The 17,125-nt window shown below is 31.7% G+C and overlaps 2 protein-coding genes across 4 annotated transcripts; both read left to right on the top strand.

Annotated features, from left to right (window-relative positions):
* Window positions 1-6,639: 6,639 nt before the first annotated feature.
* Window positions 6,640-10,347, top strand: LOC113863061 (mucin-5AC). 3 transcript variants are annotated; one of them, XM_027496458.1, is made up of 6 exons: window positions 6,640-6,912; window positions 7,237-7,342; window positions 7,751-7,868; window positions 8,439-9,398; window positions 9,822-9,910; window positions 9,959-10,347. In XM_027496458.1, the coding sequence occupies exons 1-6, from the start codon at window positions 6,747-6,749 to the stop codon at window positions 10,224-10,226; spliced, it is 1,707 nt and encodes a 568-aa protein (XP_027352259.1). In that variant the 5' UTR covers window positions 6,640-6,746; the 3' UTR covers window positions 10,227-10,347. The 3 variants fall into 3 exon arrangements, with proteins under 3 accessions (XP_027352259.1, XP_027352258.1, XP_027352257.1); XM_027496457.1 differs by having other exon boundaries at window positions 7,243-7,342; window positions 9,822-10,347; XM_027496456.1 differs by having other exon boundaries at window positions 9,822-10,347.
* Window positions 10,348-14,551: 4,204 nt separating this feature from the next.
* Window positions 14,552-16,811, top strand: LOC113862467 (probable inactive receptor kinase At5g58300). Its single transcript, XM_027495550.1, has 2 exons — window positions 14,552-15,806; window positions 16,243-16,811. The coding sequence occupies exons 1-2, from the start codon at window positions 14,552-14,554 to the stop codon at window positions 16,809-16,811; spliced, it is 1,824 nt and encodes a 607-aa protein (XP_027351351.1).
* Window positions 16,812-17,125: the final 314 nt, after the last annotated feature.

Genomic DNA, 17,125 nt, shown 5'->3' with positions numbered 1-17,125 from the left:
TTAATTTTATATTAAATATGTATAATAAATAATAAAAATTAATGATTTATTTTTAAAAAATAAAAATTACAACCATCAACTTAAAGAAAATATATAATAATTTTTTTATAAATACTGTATTAATCATGCTTTTTTTTCTTTTTCTTTTTCTTTTTAATTTGCATCTCTTATTATTCCCATTAAAGTATCTCGGGTTACAGTTAGATGTTAACTCGAGAAAGCTTAATGCATGGAAGGGTGTGTTAGAGGTTCTTAAAAAGCGGTTAGCGTCATAGAAGCATGGGTATTTATCAATTGGAGGTAGGGTGACTTTGATTAATGCCGTTCTTAATTCTATGGCATTGCACTCGTTATCCTTTTTTAAGGTGCCGAAGTCGGTAATAAAGAAAATTGTCACTATCCAACAGAATTTTTTATGGAAGGGTATTAAGGATGGATCTAAAATCCTCTGGGTGAAATGGAAAACTGTATGTAGACCGCGGAAGAATGGTGGGTTGGGCATTAGGAATGTGCAGTGGTTTAATTGGGCGCTTCTTGGTAAATGGTTGTGGCGAGGTGTTAACTGTTCTAGTTCATTGTGGGTGCGGGTGTTGGAATCTAGATATGGAAGATTAACTTCTTCTCTTCAGCGTTCATCAGTTCACAACAGATGTTCTTTGTGGTGGCGTGATTTGCTGGAGGTTATTCATCGAGGGAATTCATGGCTGGATGAGAAGTTTGATAGAAGTGTGGGTGCAGGTTTACACACACTTTTTTAGAGAGATAAGTGGGTAGGAGAGATGCGATTGTGTGAAGCATTTCCGCGATTATTTGTAGTGGCGAGAAATGCTGAATCACGTGTATTGGAGAATAGTTTTCATGATGGCACTAGATGGATTTGGAATGTTAGTTGGCGAAGAGGACTCTTTAAACATGAGATCTTGAGCTTTAATCTTTTGTTGGAGCTTGTAGATGGAGTTTATTAAGTTACTACAAGAAGATAAATGGGTATGGAGGACATATTCTTTAGGTTGTTATTCAGTGCAATCTGCGTATTCATGGCTATTTGAACTTTTTTGTGGTCCTAATAGTGTAGATCAGTATACGGCATATGCCTTGCAAAGGCTATGGAGAGGGAAGGTCCCTCTTATAAAGGTTTACTGATTGATCGTGGTGTTCAAATTGATGATATAACTTGTTGTTTCTGTCATTGTTTGGAGGAACTTTCAACTCATTTATTTTTAACGTGCTCAGTTTCATCTCAAATTTGGTACTTTACTGCGCGTTGGCTTGGATTCTCACTGGTTTTGCCTTCATATTTATCGACTCATTTACTTTATTGGGTTGGTGTTGACTGTAGTAAAAGAGAAGAAATATGCTTATTAATTATTTGGGTAAATACAGTGTGGTCTTTGTGGTTGCATAGAAATAGAATTATATTTTCCAATGGTGTTTTGGATGAGAGGGAAGTCCTAGATTCTATTATTCTGATATCCTGGAAATGGTTATCACTTGTTAGTAAGGGAGAAGCTATTATGTTAGCTAATTGGTATTTGAACCTACGAAATTGCATCTGTCTTAATTTTGCATAAGTATATTTTTACTTTTTATTTCTCTGAGTAAGTAATTTTTTGTGTATATGGGTTTTGAGTTCCCTTTGAACTCTTTTTAATAAGATTTGTTTTGCTTATAAAAAATATATATATATCCTGAAAAGAATTATGTGAATGCGTTGTTCCTGCATGCTGGTGGTACCAATATAATTCCCCTTCCTTGTTTCACTTTAAGTGTTTTATAGAATTATAGTAAGAATTTTACATTAGTTTTTTTCTTATTTAATTAGTTTAAAAAATTCATCAAATCAGATCTATTTGGTAAAAATAAATTATTTTTGTAATTTATAGTATTTTTTTGGTAACAAATTTTTAAACATTATTTCATGTACTATTTAGACTTATAAACTCTTACTTTTTTTTTACTTTTTATTATCATAACTCCTTCGTTTATATAATTTTATATGTGTACGTCAATTTAATAATTATTTTTTTAATCATTAAATATAAAATTGGCACGTTACTCTGCATGGTGTGTCATGTGTTCTCAATAAATGAAAAAATATAATGTCCACCATATCAAATCTTTCAACATTTTGGTTTGTTCTTATATCATTGTCAATCCAATTTTCAGATCAATCACTTTGCTATGCTATTAATATCCACTGCTTCCTAGTTAGCCCTTCCATGTCGTTTTCTTTTTCCCTCCCCCATTTCCATTTCATACACATTGGTCGGTTACCCAATTTTTAAAAAAAATATTTTTTATTTTTAAGAGTTTTTCTTTTTAATTTTGTCAAACAATTTAGAGTTTATTTGATGTTTCTCCACTGCGTTTAATGAAGGTGAACCAACAAAGTCTATAGAGAAAAATGTATGTACAAAATTGATAGGACGAAAGATACTTTAATATTAAAGTAAGTATTTTTATCAATGGTGTAATAGCAAGATTAAATTACATATTATGCATCGCCAATATATAAGCGAAAGATTGCATGGTATATCAAAATGATAAAATCATAGATGATTTTAGATGCTTTATAATCATAAGTGTGAGTCTTAACTGTAATTTCCTGTAGTTAATATGTAAGAATATTAGATATGTAGCCACACATTGCTTACTAGACTATGATGAATGAAACTCTAAATCCATTTCAAATAATAAATTAGAAGCAACATAGAGATGTCAAAAGAGAGTATTACACCTTCTTTGGTTATTCCAAATCAAACTTATTCTTAATTAATATGGTTTATAAAAACTTATTTTATAATAAAATATCATAAAAAATTTAATTAAATTTTTTATCTTTATAAATATTAGACATTTTATGATATTTTTTTTACTAAAATTTATTTTTTTAAGTTAAAAAGGTAAAATTTAATTCATATCATCGATTTACTTTTGTTAAATATTAAGTTAATTGACAAAAAATCTGCACTCCACGTCACATGTCACCTTATTTAATTATATAAGAGAATGAAATTGAGAAAAAGATAGAAGTTGGAAGAGAGTGTGATGAAAGGGAGGGAGAGAGGTATGTAAGTGATAAAGAAAGGAAAAAAAGTTTTTTTTTTATAAATATTAAGAATATGTTTAGGGATTTATTTATAAATATTAATTTTAAATAATAAAAAAATTATATAATTAAATGATATAATATATCAGGTGAAAGTATAAGTGCTGAACTGATTATCTGTTAGCCTAACTAAACATTTAATTAAAAGAGTTGACAATAAAAATTAAATCTTAACTTTTTAACTTCATAGTAACTAAATCATCAAAAAAAAAAATTATAAGAATTTATCATAAAATGATCAATATTTATAGAAATAAAAAATATAATACATAAAATTTATTTTAAAAGAGTGCAAAAATATTTTTCAAACTCACAAATCACAATTAAACCCATTTATAGGAGAACTCGAAATACTTACAACACACATAATATATATTTCATTAGACATTCTAACTTGGTCAATGAACAATTAATGCTTAATCCTTAAAATACCTTGCCATTGATTTAAGTTTCGGTCGCATATCATCACCTTTGAAAATGTAATTATATAAAATATAGCATTCATATATCGTTCATAAAAAACAATATTGATTAAATTAAAAATATTCATAAGATGAGTTAGTTCTTAAAGTATTTGAAGAAATTTTTTTATCACTCATAATAATTATATTTAACTGAATAACGTCTCCAAGAAAAGATATATTAATTTTTTTAAAAAATGAGTTAATTCTTTTAATAATACTTTTTTATACAAAAAAATAAGTTTTAAAGTTTATATATAAACAATTAAATATGTATAATTTAAACTAATTATCTGTTAATAAACCGGTTTGTATCATTATAGAAAAAACAATTTGTATAAATTTAGGGTGTGACATATGTATTTTTATTTATTAAATTAACTTTGTAGTCTAATTATACTCTCTCTCTGTTTGAAAGATATCGCTTGCCACTATATCCAATCTCTTTCATTGTATTTGGTTAAAGAAACAAATAGGACAAAAAATGAAAGAAAAATAAAATGGAAAGAATATATAATAATAAAATACCAGACATATGATTTGGATGAACAGTAATAAAAAGAAAAAGAAAGTCATTTGGACTTTTTTTTAGTGGTTGAAAAACAATAGAAAAATTGTGTAGAAGACTTTTTTACCCTTATAACAAATGTTTTGAACTGAGTTTCAAATTAAAAAGGATTAATGTTATAAAACATGCATATTTTCTTCTTCTCATTCCTAAATATCTCCATGTAAAGATAAATTTGTTGATGTTTCTCTCCCATGTAATCTGCTCTCATCCAAACAACAATGGGTCTATATTTTATTTTAGAAATTCATTATTCACACTTTGCATACATCTTAATACAAGATATATAGTTGAAATTAAAGTGAACATACACATTAATAAGTTGAACCCTATTTTTAACATTACACATTGTCCTTCTGATTCTCTCATCTCAATTTCTCTCCACTCAAATCCACCCACCCAATAAATCACATTAAGGCTATACTATACTCAAATGCAATACAGTGTTAAAAACTTGTCATTAAAATAGAAACTACTCATTGGGTTTTGTCATAAAGGGACAGAAAAGAAGATTAGGTGGGTGCGTTAGAGCTAACGGTAGTTGCAACGTCCTTCGAAAATGCACCTCAAAAATGATATTCAAGAGAAGAATTAAAGAAAGGAGCCAAGTTTTCATTCTATGGGCCTTTATCTCACTTACTCTGTCGTCTCTGAAAAACCAAAAATATGATTATTTTGCAATAATTGAATGTATAAAATATTGAAGTGGTTGGGTGGGTTAAGAACGTTTCTTCACCTTTTGTGGATGGGACATGAGTATATTAGCAACCTTCTCAAGCAATTAAGTTAACCCACAAATAACAACTATACAATGCCATTGGAATTGGAAGTGGGTCCATTCATTCACACCAAAATGGTTAAAAATAACACACAGCATCTTAAAAAGTCTCTTCCTTTTTCCTCTCACGGCCACACAACCTTTTAAGATAGCCAAAGACTTAAGTTTCCTGGGGAAAGGGTAACACTTGTGTTAATATTCTTGTACATAAATTTCACACCTTTCGTGCATTAATTAATTATGATTAAATTATCAATTAATTGCATATCATATCACACTGTTAGCATATTTCTCATTATGGTAACAAATACCCCCCTTTATTCATATAAAATCATAGACAAAAAATGTCTATACTAAGATTTTATTCATGTTTTTGGTAAATTTGACATAAAAATAAAAATAAGAAATATAGAAGGAAAGATAAGAGGCAGAAGTGGAAATCACATGTAAAGTAACATGAAATGTGAATTTTGCATAGCAAGATTCTGCTGAAGAATGGAAGCGAAACTAGAAGTGGAAATAAATAGTAAAGTGTAAATAAAATAAAGAGGAGCACGAGAACTCCACAAAAGCACAACGGACAAGGGAACCTCCATCCCATGCCCATGTGCTCATGGCCTATCATCATCCCTATTATTATTAATATTATTAGCAAAGTGTTAACTGGTGTTCTTTGGATTCATGTTAAGAAACTGAAAACATTTTTTTTTTTAAATAATATCATAAATACAATTTTTAAGTATAATTTAACACAAAATTTAATAGCAATTTATTTTTAATTCTTTAATGAATGTCTTTTACCCTTATTATTGTGGTTTTAACTTAGATTTTATTTGGTAAAATAAACAAAATTTATAATATATAACTTATAGCTGATAAATCATCTAAAACCTTACAACTCTGCAGGTACTTAATTGAATCAGAACTATTTGGTAAAACTAGTTAAAATATATCAAATAAATAATTTTTTTAACTTGTGTAATTTTGCATAAAAAGTTGTGATATTTAATACTGTTAATACATTTAATTATGTAATTTTTATTGTACAGGATATTAAGTTGTATATTATATATGATAATGGTAGCATTTAATACGATTAATGCATATAATTCTATAATTTTTAATAAAAAATTAACATGTATAATTTATTATTTTGTGTAATGTTGCACAGGAAAATTGATAAATAAAATAAATCTGTAATATTATATTGATATAATATTATAATTAAATAAAAAAGAAGAATTTAGAATTTGTAATTTATTTGAAAGGATAAAAAAATATGAAATAAAATTAATAGTAGTTATAAACTATAAATTAAATTTCACAACAACAAATTTTCAAAAACTAATTTTTAAAAGATATACTTTTTTTTTTCTATTTTATTGTTGCCATACAATTTTGCTAACTCATTTTTCAAAATAAATAAATAAATTAATAAACTATAAGCTTGTGTTATTGTTCATAACGCGTCTTCAATTTGAATCATAGTAAATGTAACTACGCTAAATTCTAAAGGAGAACTTTGCTATTTGTAAATAGCAAGTGTGGGAGGGAAACAATGAAAACAAGCTTTGAGATCTTCGATATTTGATGTTGGACGAATGAAATACTATATATTGAAGTGGGCCATGAGAAAGAAGCCATGTGAGTATTTCTTGAGTTTTTATTTTTAATAATGTCTGACACACCCATCTCATCTTAACACAAAACAAATGTGGAGACATTGAACAGAAACAAACGAGTGTAGATCTAAACATGAACACATGAAACATGAATGTGTGCACTGCACCACTTTGAAGTTGTAGATCTTGTTACAACACAAGCATAAGCATGATGAATGGTAGGAATGTTAGAGAGTCTCTGTTGGGATCACTCAACAATCACCGAAGAGGCCATAGCTTTAATGGGGTGGCCAATAACAACGATGACAACCTCGATCTCTTCTCCAACAACCGTCGCTCTCTCTCTCTTGCTTCCTCAGATGATTCCTCTGATGGTGCTCCACCCTTTTCTCTATTCTTATTTTCTCCAAATACTTCCGTTTCTTTTTTGTTCTTTTTTATGTTAGTTTCCAATAATAATAGTAAAAACACTAGCTTGTTTTAATAATGATTATATAATTATACATAATTGTTATTTGTGAAGGAATTACATAATTTACATTATTATGATTTGTGATGGTTTTCAATTTTTTATTTTTATTGTTTGTGATGTCATTTAATTTTCCACTATGTATTAGGCTTTAGGCTATGGTTTTGATAGGTGATCTATCTATATGTATTATTATGTGTTTAATAATGATAGTTATTGGTGGATTTAGTTTCAGTGAAACTGGGGAGGCTCTCTGTTGGAACAGCAAAACCAGCTAGAAGTGGAATTGATGATCTGTTATCATCTACGGAAGGAGGGAAGCATGATTATGATTGGTATGCAAATTCATCATGATCTCTTGTTAGTAGATTCATTCAACTTAAATGACAATTGTAACGAAGAAATCATGTTTAAGAGAACAAATAGATCAATTATAGAAATAGGCAAGCAAATGTATTATGCATCATTAGGAGATAAGATCATATCTTCATGCAGTTTTTTTTGTTTCATACTATTCATAGATCTGGAATTAGTAGCGGAAAGATTTTCTTCATCTTGCTATTCCTATACTCTGATGGAACTCTTAGCCAGTTCAATTAAACTCAGATTAGAATCTTTTTATTCAACTTTTGAAATGACTGGGTGCTACTTTAACGATTTGGAAGTTATAAATTATCAACCACTCACACACACAAAAAAAAAAAAAAAAATTTGCATTGCTTATAACTATTTGATGTTATTAGGCTTCTCACTCCCCCGGGGACACCTGTTTTTCCATCATCAGAGGGTGAATCCCAGCCAACCTTAGTGCCGCCAAGAAGAAGTTTAAGTAGATCAACATCTACCTCTAAGGCCTCAAGGGTATGTGTGTCACTCATAATTTCTACATGTACTTTATGAAAAATGCATTTCATTTATGTTACCAATATCCATGCTTACATATTTGTTAGGAAGTGGATTGATACAATATTTGCTATAAACTTCAAGCAAATAGGGCATTAGATAAAGCAAATGTGGGGTTTTGGAGTGAAGCGTTAGATAATGGAAATGTGTTTGCTTTTGGTATTAGTGTGTGCGTAGTTCAGCTTATTTTGAAGAAATAATTGCAAAATTTTGACAACTTTCTAAGAGAGGTTTTGAAAAAATAAGCGATTACTTTTCTTAAACAAAGCTTTTCCAAACATGGACTAATAGATGTTTCCCAACTTAGCTTCTCTAACCAATTTGACTATGGCAATTCACCAGTACCTTTGAGTACATCAACAGCAGTTCAAGTGCTTGTTGGAATCCTTGTATCAACAACAGAAACTAATTGATATTTAATTTAACCATACCAATCACTCAGACAAATTTAGTATATAGAATATTGACCTGTTGAAAACGGTTTGCTAGATGCTGCTGAGTTTAACTTGATAATCATGTTTCTTTCAGCTTTCAGTCTCACAATCAGAGAACAACAATCCCTCTAGACCAGCAAGAAGCAGTTCAGTGACTCGCTCTTCCATATCCACTTCACACTCACAATACAGCACCTATTCTTCAAACAGACATTCCTCCTCAATCCTTAACACAAGCTCTGCCTCAGTTTCATCTTACATTAGACCGTCTTCCCCTATAACACGTTCTACATCTTCAACAAGGCCTTCCACTCCATCCTCTCGCCCAACAGCATCACGGTCCTCAACACCCTCCAAAGTGCGTTCAGTTTCCACCAATTCCGCAGCTGAAAAGCATAGACCATCATCACAAAGCTCAAGGCCATCCACTCCTAGCTCTAGGCCTCAGATTCCTGCAAACTTGCATTCTCCATCTGCTCCATCAACTCGGTCATTGTCTCGTCCTTCTACTCCTACACGTAGGAGCTCAATGCCATCTTTGTCTTTGTCACCTTCCCCTACAACAGGCTCTTTAACTTCATCTACGCGGGTTTCATTGAATGGACGCAGTTCAGCACCTGCATCAAGGCCTAGCTCACCAAGCCCGCGAATTAGGCCCCCACCACAGCCAATTGTTCCACCTGATTTTCCCCTTGAGACACCACCAAACCTTAGAACAACATTGCCTGATAGGCCAGTTTCTGCAGGCAGGTCTCGTCCTGGTTCTTCCACTTTGAAGGGAAATGGTTCTGAAACTCAAGCTTCAGTTACTATGCCAAGGAGACATTCATCTCCTATTGTCAGTAGGGGGAGATTGACAGAACCTGTAGCGAAAAGTCGAGGCTATGCCAATGCCAATGGCCATCATGCTGATGTCCCTGAACCTAGGAAGGTCTCACATGCTCCTGAGGTAGTTGCAAGGAAATCTGTTAAGGCCTCAACTACTGCTACTGACAACTCTGGATTTGGGAGGACTATCTCAAAGAAATCGTTGGATATGGCTATTAAACACATGGTTTGTATATATACTCTACTTTTCGAATTCTGCAAGATTAACAATCAATATTTACTTACTAGAACTATCAACATTAATGAGCTGCACATTTTATTCATGATCATAAGTAGACATTAGGCTGAAGCTTTATAATACCAAACGACATTGCATGAAAATCATGGCCCAAAAGATACAGGCATACAGCAGTACTTGCCATTAATGCCATGATTCATCATTTGATACTTTATGAATTAGGCTCATCTTATTACATTTTTGTCATGATACTTCAAATATCTTTATGCTGTTAGGCTTGCCATATTTCTTCTTATGATTTGTTACAAGCATTTATTTGCTTGCTGGAGCTTACTTTGAGAATAACATGCTTCAGGCAAGTTTGTGCTATCAACTTAAACGTGATTTTCTATGTGCTTTTCCATTAAACAGGACATAAGGAACGGTTCAGGAAATCTTCGTTCATTATCGAGCACCACACTCTTTCCTCAGAGTATCCGAACTTCCACTCCCAAGAGCCAGTCTCATCGAGTTTCAAGCGCTCCAGCATCCGTTGACATGAATGGTAGCCCACTAAGTAGTAAAAATGGAGCTAACTTTGATGTGGGAAATGGTATCAATAGGAATATGATAAAGGGAAGAGAGGTAGATGAAAGACACTATTCTGCAAAACTCAGTGAAGTGGATATCTATGAGAGTTCTCGTTATGATGCACTATTGCTCAAAGAAGATTTGAAGAGCACAAATTGGCTCCATAGTGCTGATGATAAATGTGATCAAGGCCCTATATTTGATAATGGATTTGAGCACCTACCTGAACCTTTTGGCCTCTTATAACATGTAGAGAGGTTCTACCTAGCACATTTGTAACATGCTATTTTATGTTCTATTTATTATCTCAATTTTTTGAAATGATGGGAATGGTTCAACTTATATAGCTCCAAGGTGGAGAAGTGAAGACGTATTCATATGTTTTCTTTTCAATCTGCAGAGAAATCAGTGGATTTAACTTTGATCTCAAACCTATACAAACAAAAGCAGAAGAAAATTACATAAAGCAGGTTCAACTTTCTTTGAGAGGGTGAAAATTTTCAGAAATGAATCATTTCTGTCTGTGCATACACAAGTATGTATTTGTCAAAAGGCAAATGTACTATTGTACGTTCGTAGAGATGGAATGTGATGTTCTATGCAAACACTTTGGTTGAGTGTTATTTTTCTCCTTTGCAATGAACACTATAGTTGAGTTGAGTTGAGTTGCATTCTACTCTTCAGTGCTGTCTGCTTAACGCAAGTACAATTGAAAAATTTTGAAAAATTCTTAAGAAGACGTTAGATATCTACGTAAATACTTTATAGTAAAACAAATATAATCAAAATTGTTTCTTTATTGATCCTGAATGTACAAAATAACACTGTCCATTCAGTGTATTTTTGTAAATAATACGTAATACTTTTCTTGGTGTTCATTTTTTATTTTTCTTTTGAAATATTGTTAGAATTTATATTATTGATAGCATTTTTAAGGAAATAAAGAACTTTAACGTGAAACTTGCCTATGAAATATCAGCAGTTTTTTTTAGGTCAAAATGAAGCTAATGATTAGCAAAAGCGTATTTAAAGTAAGAAGATAAAAATATATTTACTATTAACTTTAAGTTAGTTAGAGGTGTAAGTATTTTAATTTAAATTAACGATAAATAATTTTTATTTATTTACTTTAAATACATATTTTAAAAAAGTTAAATTTCAAAAAATTATAACTTAAATGCAAATTGATTTGTCGATAATTATTATCCATTTACAAAATTGTCACATTAGCTGAAAAAGCTTATTAATTTATGACGCTGTGCAAACATTTTTTATACTAATATAATCACAATTATCATTTTTGTTTTATGAGTTTTACTATTATGTGATTCTATTCATAAAGTATATAGTCACAATAATTGTCCCCATTCACATCTCATTCGTACTCCACTTCTCAAAGAACATGTAAGGACACTCAAATTGATGAAGCTCTAACGTTACTTCAAAATCTAAACTAAAATTTACTGTAGTAAATTATTATTCTAGGCTTCAAGAGAGCTTAGATTTCAGACACAATAATTGGGACACGACCATGGTAAGTAGATACGACTCTTCATGCCAGAGGGAGATGAGATGTTAGAGCACAATTGGGAACTGTTTTGACAGACCTTTGATGTCTATTTGATAAAAAAAAAATTATAATTTCACTTGTTATGTGACAAGATACTATAATTAATGTAAAAAAGTTAAGATTTCAATTTTAGAATAACTTATTGGTAGGTAATACATAATAGTTTCACCATAAGTCTTTATTAAGGTTAGTGACGTTTCTTGACCTTGTAGGGAGACATGCTTCTTTCTAATTTAAACTTTTTATAACAAATATATATATATATATATATATATATATATATATATATAATCATTTTTGTGGTATTTCCCTATTTTTTGAACAAAAAATAACACTAAAAATCTAAATAAAAGTAGCATTTGTTTTAAACAAAATTTTGTATCTTATTTCTAAGACTCTTGATGCCTTTTTTTTTTGCTCAACTAAATGTGGATGGGTAGCTTATTTACTTTTATGTAAGTGGTATTTATAGGTGGTGGACTCTTTTAAAATGGGTAACATATATTTTAAATAAAAGTTATAGTTATTGTTTAAAAAATTACCCATGGAGAAATTATAACAATTTCATAATTTTTTATTTTATATATATATATTCACAATCTAAATCATTGATTTTTTTAATTGAAGAGTATGACTGCATTTTATTCTTTAAAACATTATTCTCAATAGAAATTATATATCAAGGTTGAACAACAATTTCAATGCTACTTTTGGGTATAGCTTAAAATGAATTCTAACGTCTAATAACATAAAGGTAAATCAACCTTTCAAACGGATTTGGAGATTGGACCCACAAAAATTTGAAACACATAATTTGCAGACTTAGACTTTAGTTGTGGTCCTTTAGCTCTAAGGAGGGACACAGACCCACACCATTTTCAATTCAAAGAAGCCAAAGCCACACACTAAATCAATGTCACCGATTCTTGATGTGTGCCCTTTTGTCATTGATACGATGCCATTTTCCCATTTCCATTCCCTTGCACAAGCCCTTCCAAAGCCCCTATTTACTCCCAAATTGGCATCCAAAGCCCATAAGAGAGAAAGACAATCTTATTTAAATTAGTAGAAGCAAAATAGTGTGGAAACTCTTGTCTTTTATTGTGACACCTTTTGTATAAACTCACCCTCAAATAAGCAGCATCATTGTTCAAATTTAACCTCATTAACAGCTTTGCGTAATTTGAATTAGAAAAAAAGTAACGGTAAATAGTATTCCTTAATTGTTTTGCGTACCTTTTTATGTATGCCTAAAGTTTCTTTCTTTTCCTTAATTGACAACAGCAACAATTGTGATCTAATTGAATAGCAAAAATCTTCATATATATATATATATATATATGTATAAAGGGTTAGTGATTCGAGAATTCTCTTCACAAGATCCGAAACAAGAACTAAGCCCAAGAAATTGGGTGAATTAAATTTTGTAACTGTAACTGAGGTAATGGGGAAGTAAACCCATGACTTAGGTTTCATCGAGATCTGCAAGGGAGACCAATATAAGTATCATTCAATATTTAAAATATATATATTTTAAAATATTTGATCTAATTCATTTGACATAACCCTTACAAATTTTCTCTTACAACTTAGTTAACATTAGATCACATCTTTTACAGTTTAAAATAAAATGATTAAACAATAGAGGACCTCAGCTTATCATAAAATATTGAGACATATAATTTAATAAGTGTTATCGTTTGGATTACCTACAACTCGTTTTTGGACTCCATCTGATTATATTAACATGGTGGATAATATTTTGTTCCGAATAAAAACATGGTAAATGATTTTCTAGTGTAAACATAGTATATATATAGTTAAGTTTACAATCAATAACAGATGCACTATCCCTTTAACCTATTTGTGTAATAGAAGGATTAATAGACCTATATAATATAAACAGGCTTAGTACATATATCTTAGGTACTATTAAAGGGTCAATTATTATTACCACTGTACCCTCCCTCAGAAGGTTGGGTTAATGAGGAAGAAGGCTTCAAGTTGAAGCTGAGAAGTAAGTTTACTTGAACGTTGAATGATTGCCTCCCAAATCATAAACATTAAACAGGAAAACCAAAAGTAAAATCTATGCATAGAATAGCATAGTATGAAGTAATAGTATAGTACTATAATTATGCTTTTAATAACTCTTTCTTTCTCTATGTCTCAAATTGAGTGTGTATGTGTGTATGTTAGTTCTGGCGTGTTCCTGAAGTTATGCCGTTAAAGCTTGTTCATGCTTCCTCTTGGCCGTTGCTTCCGCCAATTACCAAATCAACACTGCTTTAACAAAAAACTTTTCTTTCTCAGCATCACTTTTATGGTTTACATTTCCATCTCTTATATTGCTCACAGCCTCAACACTTGCTGCTGTGGCTGTCTCAGTGCTTTCGCTTCAAACTTGCTTTCCCTTTCTCCTGTTTTCAAGGTTTTCATCTCTCAATTACTTGCATTTTTATCTTCTTTTTCATGCTTCATTTTTTCTTTTTAGTGAGTGCATGTTCTTTACACATGTAGAAGTAGAACAAATTAATGTTACTTAAAGTTATAATTCTTATAGTTGTTGGCCTGGCATTGTTCCTGTTTGGCTGCTTAGAGACGAAGAATGTTTATCAAGCAACGTTAAAGAGCATGAAAATTCAAAGGGTGTAACTAATTTCATTTTATAGTGAAACCAAGAAGAATGAATACTCTTTTAATGAATGACAAGCAAGTAAACTGCTTCTGCAATTGAGATAAGCCAAAAAATTTTAACTTGTCATATGTAACAATGTTGTTGTCTTCATTTTAAAAAAATGAGATAAATTTTAGTAGACAGATAAGTTCACTGTTTTGTTGCATTGCATACTTAGTTAATGGCCCAGTTGTTCTGTTTGATCAGTGCGTGATATTTTCTCATCTCCATTGTAGAGAAACAAGTGGAATTATTGAGATCAGACAACCAATCACAGCCTCTTATCTCAGGCACCTTGATTCATAGTTTGAACAATAAAACTTGATGATGCTACAGTCCGACATTGCCACAATATCAATTTTCCTAATCCTGCTTGTGTTTCCTCAAACTATAGCTGATCTACATTCAGAAAAACAAGCGCTCCTTGATTTTGCTGCTGCAGTTCATCATGGTCCAAAAGTAAATTGGAACTCTAGTACCTCAATTTGCACTTCTTGGGTGGGAGTTACGTGCAATCATGATGGCACTCATGTGCTTTCTGTGAGGCTTCCAGGTGTTGGGCTGCGTGGTTCTCTCCCTCCAAATACACTTGGTAAGCTAAATGGACTCGTTAGTCTTAGTCTTAGGTCCAACAGCTTGAATGGAAACCTCCCAATTGACATACTTTCTCTTCCTTCGATTCGATTTATATATTTACAACATAACAACTTCTCAGGTGATATTCCTGAGTTTCTGCTACCAAGGCTTATGATTCTTGATTTGTCCTATAACTCTTTCACAGGACAGATTCCAGCCTCAATCCAAAACTTGACATATCTAATAGGACTTAGCCTCCAAAACAACTCTCTTAGAGGATCTATTCCTGGTGTTAACCTTCCTAACCTTAAGAATTTGGATTTGAGCTTCAACTACCTAAATGGTTCAATTCCTTCTTGTCTTCATAAGTTTCCTGCCTCCTCATTTAGAGGGAATTTGATGTTATGTGGAGCACCTTTGAAACAATGTTCTTTGGTTTCCCTTAATACCACATTGTCTCCACCAATAGTCTCCAAAAAACCAAGTGATCTATCAAACAGGAAGCTAAGTACAGGTGCAAAAATTGCAATTGCTTTGGGGGGTTTCACAATGATGTTTCTTCCAGCTCTTATAGTAGTGTTCTGCTGTTTCAAGAAAAAAGTTGGTGCACAAAATGTAGCACCTACAGAGAAGGGTGGAAAGCTTAAGGAGGATTTTGGGAGTGGTGTGCAAGAACATGAGAAAAACAGGCTAATATTTTTTGAAGGTTGTTCTTACAATTTTGATCTTGAGGACTTGTTAAGAGCTTCAGCTGAAGTGCTTGGGAAGGGAAGTTTTGGAACAACATATAAAGCCATCTTGGAGGAGGGAACTACAGTGGTTGTGAAGAGGTTAAAAGAAGTGGCAGTGGGTAAAAAAGAATTTGAACAGCAAATGGAGATTGTCCAAAGACTTGATCATCATCCAAATCTTATTCCCCTTCGTGCTTACTACTATTCCAAAGATGAAAAGCTAATGGTTTATGACTACTCAAGTACCGGCAGCTTTTCCAAGTCGTTGCATGGTAATTGCTATCATTTTGAATTTTCTAATCACAAAAGGTTCTAGATGATGTCCAATAGTTTTATTTTTTATCATAGGGTCTAGACAATTAGTTCCTTTGGTTTAGAAATTAATAATTAGAATTTTTTATTAAAAATCTCGTTGGAGATGCATTAGAAATCACGGTAGAAGTGCATTGTCTCATTCTTAAAAAAACTTTTAATTCTTTAACTAGTGTTTTTAGGATATTGATTAACATTTTTACCTTATTATAGACTGTAGATGTCAAAACAAGATAACGGTATCAATATTACTATCAACACATTGATGTTGTATGCTTTATGTCTAGTTTCATGTTTGGGTTTACAGGATTTGTACATGTATTGTTAAATTGAAGATGGTTAAATGCAATACTATTGTTGCATTTTCTCACTATGGCATGTGAAACATGATGACAGGAACAAGGGAAACAGGACGAACTCCACTGGATTGGGATTCAAGATTGAAGATCATGGTTGGAGCTGCCAGGGGCATTGCTCATATCCACTCAGCTAATGGAAGGAAATTTGTCCATGGCAATATAAAATCATCTAATGTGCTTCTCTCAATAGATTTTCAAGGATGCATATCAGATTTTGGCCTAACTCCTTTAACAAATTTCTGTGCCTCCCCAAGAAGTCCAGGCTACAGAGCACCTGAAGCTATTGAAACACGAAAATCCACGCAAAAATCTGATGTGTACAGCTTTGGTGTTCTCCTTCTTGAGATGCTGACTGGCAAAACACCAGTTCAGTATTCAGGACACGATGATGTGGTTGATCTTCCAAAGTGGGTCCAATCTGTTGTTAGAGAGGAATGGACTGCTGAAGTGTTTGATCTTGAGCTAATGAGATATCCAAACATTGAAGAAGAACTTGTGCAGATGTTGCAACTGGCAATGGCATGCGTGGCAGAGATGCCTGACACGAGACCTTCAATGGAGGAAGTTGCAAGGACAATTGAAGAAATTGGAGCATTTATTTCTTAAAACCAGGGAATGACGTGTGGCAGACTACAAACTGCAAGAACAATACAAATCCACTGCTCGGTTTGAAACGTGCCTAGTCAAGATTCATTTGAGCTTGTAGCATCAAAAGAAAACCACGCGAATGTTTTAGCATCTTGCCATTTTATTTAAACTCCTCATGATTGCTTTAACTTGATGTTTAGAACCACACTGTATACTCAACATAAAATATTAGGATATATGAATTCAATAAATAAATACATTGTTTTTTAGAAAAAAAAAGTCTTATTACTATTTTGGTAATACATTGACAAAACACTAGTTAAGTCAATCTA

This window comes from Abrus precatorius, unplaced genomic scaffold (genome assembly GCF_003935025.1).
Source record: "Abrus precatorius isolate BTA unplaced genomic scaffold, Abrus_2018 Scaffold3, whole genome shotgun sequence".
Classification (NCBI taxonomy): Eukaryota; Viridiplantae; Streptophyta; class Magnoliopsida; order Fabales; family Fabaceae; genus Abrus; species Abrus precatorius.
This window is presented reverse-complemented; position numbering and strand designations above follow the sequence as displayed.